The following is a 10,094-nucleotide window of genomic DNA, read 5'->3' on the forward strand; positions in this document are numbered from 1 at the left end:
TTTTAGGAACTTTGTTTACCGATTGTTGTTCCTCCAATTTTTATGGTGCGACAAGATTGGAGCTTTATCATTAGCTTCCAATCCTAACTAGGGTTCATGCTTGTACCAAACCACAGGAATAAAATACCTCCATAGGTCCCACTACACGTGCCAGAGGACTCTTTGACATTATCTACAGGATTAGATACTCGGACCCTCGGATCAGGATTCCCTCCCATTGTGAGTAATTGGAGAATCTCCTTTTTTGAGATCTTAGCCATCAAAAGCATCTAAGAGTCTAAAATATCTAGGAATACAAAACTTAAAAATAAACCCAACATACCTAATTATAAATAATAAAAGCATTTATTTATTTGTTTTTTTTTTAAATGATTGGAGGAGAAGCTACCCCATGGGGCGGCTCGCCGCCGCCGCTAGCCATCCCATGGGTGGCTGGGGGTGGCCGCATCTCGCACAGCCACCCCCAGCAGCCCATGAGGTGGATGTGCGGCCACTCCCATCAGATCTAGGGGTGGTGCGCGACCACCCCCGAAAGGCTTAGGGTGGCCGCACGGCCACCCCATGGCCTTCTGGGGTGGCTGCGCGCCCACCCCTAGGCCATGGGGTGGGCGGAGCCGTCCCTTGTTTTTTTTTTTCATTTTTTTTAAATTAATTAATTTTTTAATTTAAATTTGATATAAAATTCTGTGTGATTGTGTTTGTATTTAAGTTTTAAGATTGAAATATTTTAAACCCTTAGATTCATCTAAGGGCTGAAATTAGAGAAAATGAAATTTTCATTCTCCCCCTCAAGTGGTGGATATCCTGATCCCGAACCCTCCTTCTAACTCTACAACTATTAGGGATAAAGTGTCCCATATTATACAAATAGGGGAAAAATACAGAAAACGAAAATGCTCCTAAGGTGTGTTACAACGTCACTTTCCTTAAGAAAATATTTGCCCCCACCAGAATTGGTATGCAACAGGGTTTACAGCAAATTTTTCTCCAGCATACAATAGAGCCCAGAAACCTCTGTGTTTTTAACTGCGTTATGCACAAACGAAATTAAAACCCGAAAACACCATAGACTTTCTATTCTAATCAGAGACAAAAAATAAAAGGATAATAAATATTTTTAAAATTCAAACAAGGGTAATAAAGAGAATTGAATTGTCATAGATAATTATCTATTATCAGATAATTTCGAATTTCAAAATAAAACTGCTATATTTTAAATTTCGAAGATAAAACTGCTGTTTTTAATTTCGAAATAAAACTGCTGTTTTGAATTTCGAAAATTAAACTGCTGTAAACTGTTAATCCAATTGGCACTTAAATCTGACCGTTAGATTAAATAATTATTTAATCTCAATCGTTAGATCAATAATTCAGTAGATCTAACAATTGGATCTACTTAAGAAGCATCCTACGGTTTAGATCAAACATCTAGATCGAACGATCTTGACCGTCCAAAAATGAATGGTCATGATTTGATCGCTCCGAGCTCCGATGCTAAGTGCCAAGTGCGCCACTAGCGCCCTACAGCCCACGCCGCGCGCGTTCGGTGCTTCGCACCGTACGGTAACATGTATTAGGGTGTATCCTAGCATAGATCATTTAACAGCTTAAATTTGTTGGAACTTATAAATGCCAACAAAATCTTCACTCTTTCCAATGTAGGATAACTTTTATTCAATGCTCTTTAAAACCTTCCATTTAAAATATTTTCGAGACACAAAATAATATCTATATATATATTTATTTTGAAAATATTTCAACAATCCCATGGGTCCCTCTAATCGATCAGCAGATACGGGCGCAGTACTAAAGGGGAACAAACCCTGAATTAAAGGATAAGCACGTCAAATCGTAAGAACAATAGATTTCAACCTTTTTCTCTCTCCTCACAGTGGCCACCGAGAAAACCCCATAAATGGGGGATTTCTCTCTCTCTAAGGATCTTTCCAATCGATCTTGGGCTCTCTCTTTCGAGCTCTACACGTGCTAGTTCTCTTAAGAACCTGAGCCATTCTTTCATACTCCATAACACGCATGCTAACTTAGCATTGGAGTGCCTTCGGCTCCGGCCAAATAACCTTTGATACCCTCTCTGTTTTGCAGGCACTACCATCACCACACAAGTGAGGGGCCATCTCAGTCTAGCCATGCCATACGTAACTGTTACGGTAGTTTGCCCCGACTCAAAAATTGCTCCTACAGAAAAGATCTCATAATTACTTGCTTTTCTTTTTACTAAGGGCCTTACTATTGCTCTTTTTTGTTCCTTAGAGAGAAGCTAAGGATGTTGCATATTCAAATGAAGTTGATGCAGTTACTGAAGATGATAAGGCAGAGGCAGAGCTTACAACTCGACCAACGAGATTGAATATTTGAATTTGTAATCGTAATTTTTAGACATTTGTATGTTGATAGATCGTTAGACATATTGATTGATATATGATTTTGAGAAGGCTTGGAGATTATTTAAGCTATGATTTTATGTTTTCAGTAAAACATTTTAAGGTAACAATCAAACACTAGAAAAAAACAGTAGTCTTTACATTTTCGGTCTAAACCATCTAAGCCTAAATTACGAATATTTTTCCCACTCTTTCCACATATGACCTCAGACAGGTCCATCCCTTCCAACAGGCCACAATCCCTCCAATCCCCGCACTAGAATAGAAGACATAATTATTAGACTACTGAATTATAAATATTTATAAACAAGCTTAACCAACTGAGTCGAGCTTTGTTCACAAAGTTCAAGTCAAGTCGAGTCGAGCTTTTGTGAGTACATCCTGTTTAATAATCAATCCTAGTTTAGTGTTGAAGCTCAAGTCATTTATTAAATGAAATCCAACGCCAAGCTTATGTGAACCAAACTTGAGCTTGTTCATAAGTGACTTTATTCGTTTACAGCCCTAATTGCATCATTAATTCTGTTTCAGAAAGAGAAAGAGAAGAACTAACTTAGCGGCTTAAAGAAAAATAAGTAAAAGAAGCCACATAAGCACTTTTTTTCCAGCCAACATTTTCTGCTTTTTACAATCTCCATAAACATTTTGGGTTCGCATAAATGGGATTAGACGACACCGTTTTTAATTCATGGCATACCCTGTTTAAATTATGGCCGGTCAAATTGCCCGTACGTACGTAATGCTCATTGCTTTGAAATGAGTCTTTTATACTGAACAAGTATACCTCATTGCTTTAAATGATTACTATCATTTTTTATTTTTTATTTTTTGTATTTTTCGGTGTTTGGTGTGATAGAAAATAATAGTAAAACTGAAAATGTTTTTGATTAACTTGACTGAAAAAAAACTTATTTAATTTTCATAAAATGATTTTTCTTTTTTAAAATTATAAACCATTTTTTAAGTTTGAGCTTCTTCTTAATTCTCAAATCATCAGAGTTCGCCACACCACCGTTGGAGGTTACCAGAAGTTGCCAGCCATTTTTTATCATTAATTGCTTATTTTCCATACGAGCCAAACGCCAAAAAATATTTTCAAGAAGGTCACTCTTTTTTTTTTTGAAAAATAATTTTGTTGAAAATATTTTCTGACAAAAAACACTTTATATATGTCAAACGTGCCTTAACCTTAATTGTGTTAAGAAGGTTATAAGCATGTAATAGAAAAGGTTTAGAACAATTTACACAGTAATTAAATAGGAAATTCCTTAATTAGTTTTTGAGACAAGGCCGGCCGGCTTGTGACTAATTTAACGTCTTCAAAAGTTCTACCCTACATTTTTGAAATATATATTTGGTAATATTTTACTATGTATCATATAATATTGCTGTAAAGAGTTTCTAAATAATTACTTAATTAATAACTCTTATAAAAACTTATGACCATAGACAATAGACATGATTTTATGATTTTATCCAAAAGCCACGACTACTCTAAAACCCTAAAAGTAATGTCAAAAAATAAAAAATAAAAAATAAAACCCTAAAAGTAGCCAAAAAGTCATTTTAATTGGTCAAATCAAGAAGTTTAATTTTTCCCCCTTTCTAAAAGGTACCATTCTCCAAGTATTTATAACCTCATATATGGTCTTATTATTATCCACTTGCAAATGGCAAAATTATTAATGAGAGGGAAAAAGCAAACTATTGTGATGGTCTTGATTTTAGTTGTGTTCATCAAAGTGCAAATTGGTGATCACCCTAACCCTCTCCCTCCCACTCCACTTTCCCGTCGTCTTGTCTCTTTTCCACAACAAAACGACCCGATAATACTGAGAGAACTTCTCGAAAAGTTACTTGAATGCATGTCTAGATGTATAACCAAATGTAGACGACAATACCATCCCAATTCCCGTGCCTACGAGCTTTGCTATGAACGATGCGTACGTCCATGGGGTATTAAATCCTAATCCCTGCTCTTTCTTTCTTTATTTATTTACTTTTTTCTACTCTCTATATTTCCGCATATGATAATTAAGGCTTTTTTTTTTTTTTTTCTGAAACCTTTCGTTAGTTAATTAGGAATTTTACCTCTAAAGTTTCTGAAATAACCCATTTTTTAGAATACAAATCAGTTTTCTTTTTTATTATTATTATTCTTATGATTTTATGTCTACATACATTAATATATATTCAAAGTTTTACATGAAATATTAATCCTTTAGAGCACCATGAGAATCGGATAGGGCATTTTTCCATTGACAATCGATCCATATGACTTACAAACAACCATTGATTTCAACTTATCTAAGCGAAATAATTTAAAACCGCATCATGTTTTTCAAAAAAAAAAAAAAAAAAAAAAAAGTTATGAAAGAGAAAGATTGACAGCTTATGGGGGTAATGTTTTAGGAGCTTTACTCTAGGATTTTGAACATTAAACCATTAACAATGAGGCTTAGGTGGCGCATAGGAGTGAATTTAAGATTGTGAGATTTTAAAAAGAGTAATGTTATAGAACATATTTTTTTTTTTATCTCATAATGCTAATGCGGCAGTTCCAAAAATCGGTTGAGGCTACACCATCAACCTTGTGGGATAGTCTTCGGATAAAAATGTAGCTTCTAATATTACTCTTTAAAGAGAGAGAGAAAGAGAGAAATGTTATATATTATATAACTTTATCCCACAACTATTCCACAATGTCAATGTGACCGTCCTAACCAACTCTTGATTTTTTTTTTTTTTTTGGAGAAACTTGACTTAACCCTAAACTATCAAGGATTTTGCAATCATAACCTTAAATTATCAAAATTTGCAATGTTAGATTCCCAATTATTAGCCCCTTTTTCATATTCACTGATTATTAATTTCTTAATTGCTTGCAGCGAAGGAATTGAAAAATTGGAAATAATGGGACAACGTTGTCTTCAGCAGAAGAATGAAAAAAGTGTCTATTTTTTTTTTTTTTTTTTTCTAATTGAATAAGGAAAGGGTTACAAGGAAGGATCTTTCCCATTTCTGATCCGAAAGGAAGGAGAAGTGGGAGATCCTGAAAACGAAAAACGGGTGGACTCCCCAACAATAAACCCAAAATAAACTAAAACAACACAGAAATAAAAACTAAAGGAAAGGCCACCCCAGCAACAAAGCTCAAATGGTAAAAAACAGTGCAAATACAAGAACAAACTCTGGATCTAGTCCAAAAGGACCAAACAGCAGGCAATGGTAATTACCAATGATCCCAAAAGAATCATAAGCAAGCCGGGTTAGGGAGGGATACCGGAGCGCATGTTATGTCTATGAATTGATGAATTTTTAGACTCAAGCATTTCTTCAATAAAGTGGTCAATTTTATTAATGTTTATAAGCCTTTGTTTTGTCAAATTAAAGAATTTATGTTTATGTTACATAAATTGTTGTTACTTGGTGCAATGATGACCAAAACACAAATGCTCTTATTTTCCACATTAAAATATAAGTGAATGACCAAAGCCTTTATATATATATATATATATATATATATATATATATATGAGGAATGATACAGCTCCAACTTGAGGTCGATTAACTTGCAGCCAACTTTTTTCATATTTTTTTATTTTTAAAAATAACAAAATTAAAAATTAAAAAGGTTTCTGAAGCAATCATTTTTATTTTGGTCATTCTTTTATTTGATATTTTAAAAAAAAAAATTGTAATTTTCTTCATAATAATGAGCATTTTTAAAAACATTGGTCATTATTATGAATAAAAATACAATTTTTATTTTAAAAAAATACCAAAAAATAATGAGAAAATAAATAAAATAATAATGAGAGGAGATGAATAAAATAAATACTAAAAACCTATATATCTAGAAAGGAGAAAATAATAATGAGAGGAGAGAGAGGACAACAAATAAATAAAAAAAATAAAAAAATATAAGATGGGAGACAATTGTGTGGTGGTGGGGAGAGGAGATAAAAAGTAAAAAATAAAAAATGCTAACACTAATAGTCTCATAGAACTTTCGATTAATTGCCAGTATAGAATAGAAGAGAGGAGCCAATTAATCCAATGTGATTTCTCTATCTTTTATTTATTTCTATTCTTTTTTTAAAAAAAATAAAAAATAAAAAATAAAAAATAACCTTTAAATTTGTCCTTGGCTGAACTTAACACTGTAAGATAAATTAAAAATAAATAAATAAATAAAAAGAATAAGAAGAAAGAAGAAAAAAAGAAGAGATATATGGATAAAAAAAGTAAAAGAGAGATATTATGAAAAGTGATGCTATGGACAATTTTTTTATGCTCTTAAAGTTGATGTGGCTTTCAAAATTAACATTAGATCAAAATTCAAGTATGATTCATCTAAAATTTAATGATAATTTTAAAAATCACATCAATTTTAAGAGAATAAAAAGACAGTTTCTAGTATTACTCTATTAGAAAACTTTTAAGGCATAATGAGTGCATAACGTAACGTGTGAAGGAAACCAAAACCTAAGAATTGACATTAGACAGAGGTAGGAAGGTACAGGAAAGAGCTTGAACCAAGCCAACCCGTCACAAGGCAAGCTTAAATCTACTATAACAGTAGATGCAATCCTGCAATTAAGCAATAAAAATATATTTATAGTAAAATACTCTTTTATTGGGAAACACACGTACAATTACTTTTTAGATGAGCATTAATCAAACAAAATTTTTTTTTTTTTTTGGGTTTGGTTCTCCGTACGAGCAGCGTACGTTGAATAATTATTCTTTAATTAATTCCCTCCCAATATATCAGATCCATATATCGACCGATCAGTGAATGGCCGCCACAGGCACAGGAACACTGTGCAGCACCACCGTCTCGACGGTCAAACCGGGCCCAAACCCGAAGAGAACACCCCACTCCAGCCCTTCTCCGGTGGTGGCCTTTCCTTGCTCCACAGAATTCTTCCTCATCTCGTCCAATATGAAGAGCACACATGCACTCACCATGTTCCCGTACTCGCTCAGAACGTGCCTAGTTGCTCTGAGCTTCTCCTCTTTCAGTCCCAGCTTCAACTCAACCTGGTCAAGAATGGCCGACCCGCCCGGGTGTGCAACCCAAAACAGGGAGTTCCAATCCCTTATACCCAGCGGAGCAAAAGCCTCCACCAAGCTTTTCTCAATGTTCTTGGATATTATCTCCGGCACGTACTTCGACAAGTGAAAGGTAAGACCCACCTCGCGCAAGTGTGAATCAATGGCACCGTCAGAGTCGGGAAGAATTGTCTGGGACGCCGATACGAGTTGGAAAAGTGGGCGTTCATTAATGGATGTATCGGGGTCGGCACCCACAATGATTGCTGCGGCACCATCACCGAAAAGGGCCTGACCCACGAGGGAGTCCAAGTGGGTATCAGTGGGCCCACGGAAAATGACAGCTGTGATCTCGGAGCAGACGACGAGAACACGAGCACCTTTGTTGTTCTCGGCCAAGTCCTTGGCGAGACGGAGGACGGTGCCACCGGCGAAGCAACCCTGCTGGTACATCATCAAGCGCTTGACGGAGGGTCGAAGGCCGAGGAGCTTGGTGAGTTGGTAATCCGCACCGGGCATGTCTACACCTGAGGTTGTACAGAAGACGAGGTGGGTGATCTTGGATTTGGGCTGCCCCCACTCTTTGATTGCCTTTGTTGCCGCTTCCTTCCCAAGCTTTGGCACCTCCGCCACCACTATGTCTTGACGCGCGTCAAGAGACGGAGCCATGTACGCACACATGTTGGGATTTTCCTTGAGAATATTTTCATCCAAGTGCATGTAACGTTTCTTTATCATCGATTTATCACCTGCATGCACGTTAATTCCATTTGTTAATTAAATCCACAACAAGTAATTATTAAGTGGTTACTTATTAATATAAGTGACCACTTTATTAATTTGGCATATATATATATATATATATATATCTCGATCAGATGTAAATTCAAGATCATTAATTAAAAATTAATTAAGCACATACAAATTCGTCTGAACTTCTCCTTCAACTCGGTCATGTGCTCGCTGTTGGTGATCCGGAAGTAATAGTCGGGATAGTCAGCTTGAGAGACGCAGTTGGAGGGAGTGGCTGTGCCAATGGCTAAAATGTTGGCGGGACCATGTGCTCGCTGAGCATTTCGGATTTCCTCCACCGACGCCATCGATCTGTACGTGTCGGCCCTTTCAAAAGATCGAGCAAGGAAGTCGGAATCTCTTTTGAAGCTTTGCTGTGAAATCTTGTGCTTTGGATGCAGTTACGGAGAAACCAGTAGCTCAGTTTTATAGGAGGGAATTGGGTAGGTTGAGTTAAGAAAATCTAAGAGATGCAAAGAGAGAAGTTTATTGCTTAACTTTCACTGAGAGGTACACGGTAATATATATACAAAAGGTACACTAAAAAATAAGGAATGAAAACATACACTGATTTACAATAATACAGAAGATATCAATTACAGCCCAATTGCCTTATGTGAGATATATTCTGTTGATGTGTTTCCTTATAGCTGTTGAGAGTTCTTTGCTATTTTTCCTTACTGATGTGTTTCCTTGTAAATCTTGAGAAGGCCTTGTTGTCTGCATATTAATGGTTTCCTTGTAAGGCAGAGAATGTTTCCTTGGTTAGTTGCCCATGCTTTCCTTAGTTGGTGTCAACGTTTCTCCACAGCTGTAGAATATAGGAGCTGATTGCTTGACAGCTTGCATGGTTGATAGTGTTTCCTTAATTGGTGTCAATGGGTCTTCACAGCAGGATGTCACAGCAGGATGTCATAGCTGGATGGTTGATAGCTTGCAAGGCTTTTCACTACAAAAAAAGGATTTTTTATTGACATAGGTTTACTGACGTGTCAGGCTGTCTGACACGTCAGTAAACCCTCCTGACGGGGCAATCCTGACGTGTTTCAGTCGTGAAAAATGTGGGTGTCAGGAATTGGCAATTTCTGACGTGCCAAATATGGCACGTCAGAAAATACTGACGTGTTGGATTTAACACGTCAGGAAAATTTTTTGACGTGTCAAATTCTGACACGTCAAAAAAATTTCTAATGTGTCAAATTTTGACACGTCAGTAAATTTTTTTAATTAAAAAAAAATCTAGGAAAAAATTAAAAAAAGAAAAATTAATTTTTTTAATAATTTTAAATTTCCTGACGTGCCAAAATTGACACGTCAGGAAATTTAAAATTATTAAAAAAAATTAATTTTTCTTTTTTAAAAAATTTTCTGGATTTTTTTTTTCAATTAAAAATATTTTTTTTTAGTCTGAACAGTACGTTTCTTCTTCCCCCAGCTCTCTCCCTGCTGCCTTCTTCCTTCCTCCATTTGCACTCTCTCTCTCTCTCTCTCTTCTTTCCTCCATTTTCAAAAACCCAAACCCAAAAAATCTTCAAAAAATCAAAAACTCAAATCAAAATATAAACTTTATCCTTCTTCCTTCTTCTATCTTCTTCTCTTCAAATCAAAAATCAAAAATCTCTCAAATCAAATCAAAATAAACCAAATCAAAGCTTCTTCAAATCAAAAATCTCTCTTATTCGATCCTCTTCTCTTCTCCTTTTTTCTCTTCTCCTTTTTTTTTTTTTTGCTTCTCTTCTGCAATCTTCTCTTCTCCTTTTTTTTTTTTTCTTCTGCTTCTTCGATCTTCTGATCTTCTCTCTTTTTTTTTTTTTTTTCTTCTTCGATCTTCTGATCTTCTCT

The 10,094-nt window shown here is 35.4% G+C and overlaps 1 protein-coding gene across 1 annotated transcript; it reads right to left on the reverse strand.

The window, feature by feature from the left end:
- Positions 1-7,196: 7,196 nt before the first annotated feature.
- Positions 7,197-8,751, reverse strand: LOC132189034 (chalcone synthase-like). The gene is made up of 2 exons (XM_059603508.1): positions 8,383-8,751; positions 7,197-8,209 (listed from the first exon to the last, which is right to left on the reverse strand). Exons 1-2 carry the CDS (start codon positions 8,558-8,560, stop codon positions 7,197-7,199), a joined length of 1,191 nt encoding a protein of 396 aa, XP_059459491.1. The 5' UTR covers positions 8,561-8,751.
- Between the last annotated feature and the right edge of the window lie 1,343 nt (positions 8,752-10,094).

This window comes from Corylus avellana, chromosome ca8 (genome assembly GCF_901000735.1).
Source record: "Corylus avellana chromosome ca8, CavTom2PMs-1.0".
Classification (NCBI taxonomy): domain Eukaryota; kingdom Viridiplantae; phylum Streptophyta; class Magnoliopsida; order Fagales; family Betulaceae; genus Corylus; species Corylus avellana.

What these genes read in the sequence shown, in the direction of transcription:
- LOC132189034 (XM_059603508.1), bottom strand. Translation starts at nt 8,560, where the DNA reads ATGGCGTCGGTGGAGGAAATCCGAAATGCTCAGCGAGCACATGGTCCC. An exon ending in GGAGAAGTTCAGACGAATTT is followed by an intron (nt 8,210 to 8,382) that starts GTATGTGCTTAA and finishes ACGTGCATGCAG; the next exon opens with GTGATAAATCGATGATAAAG.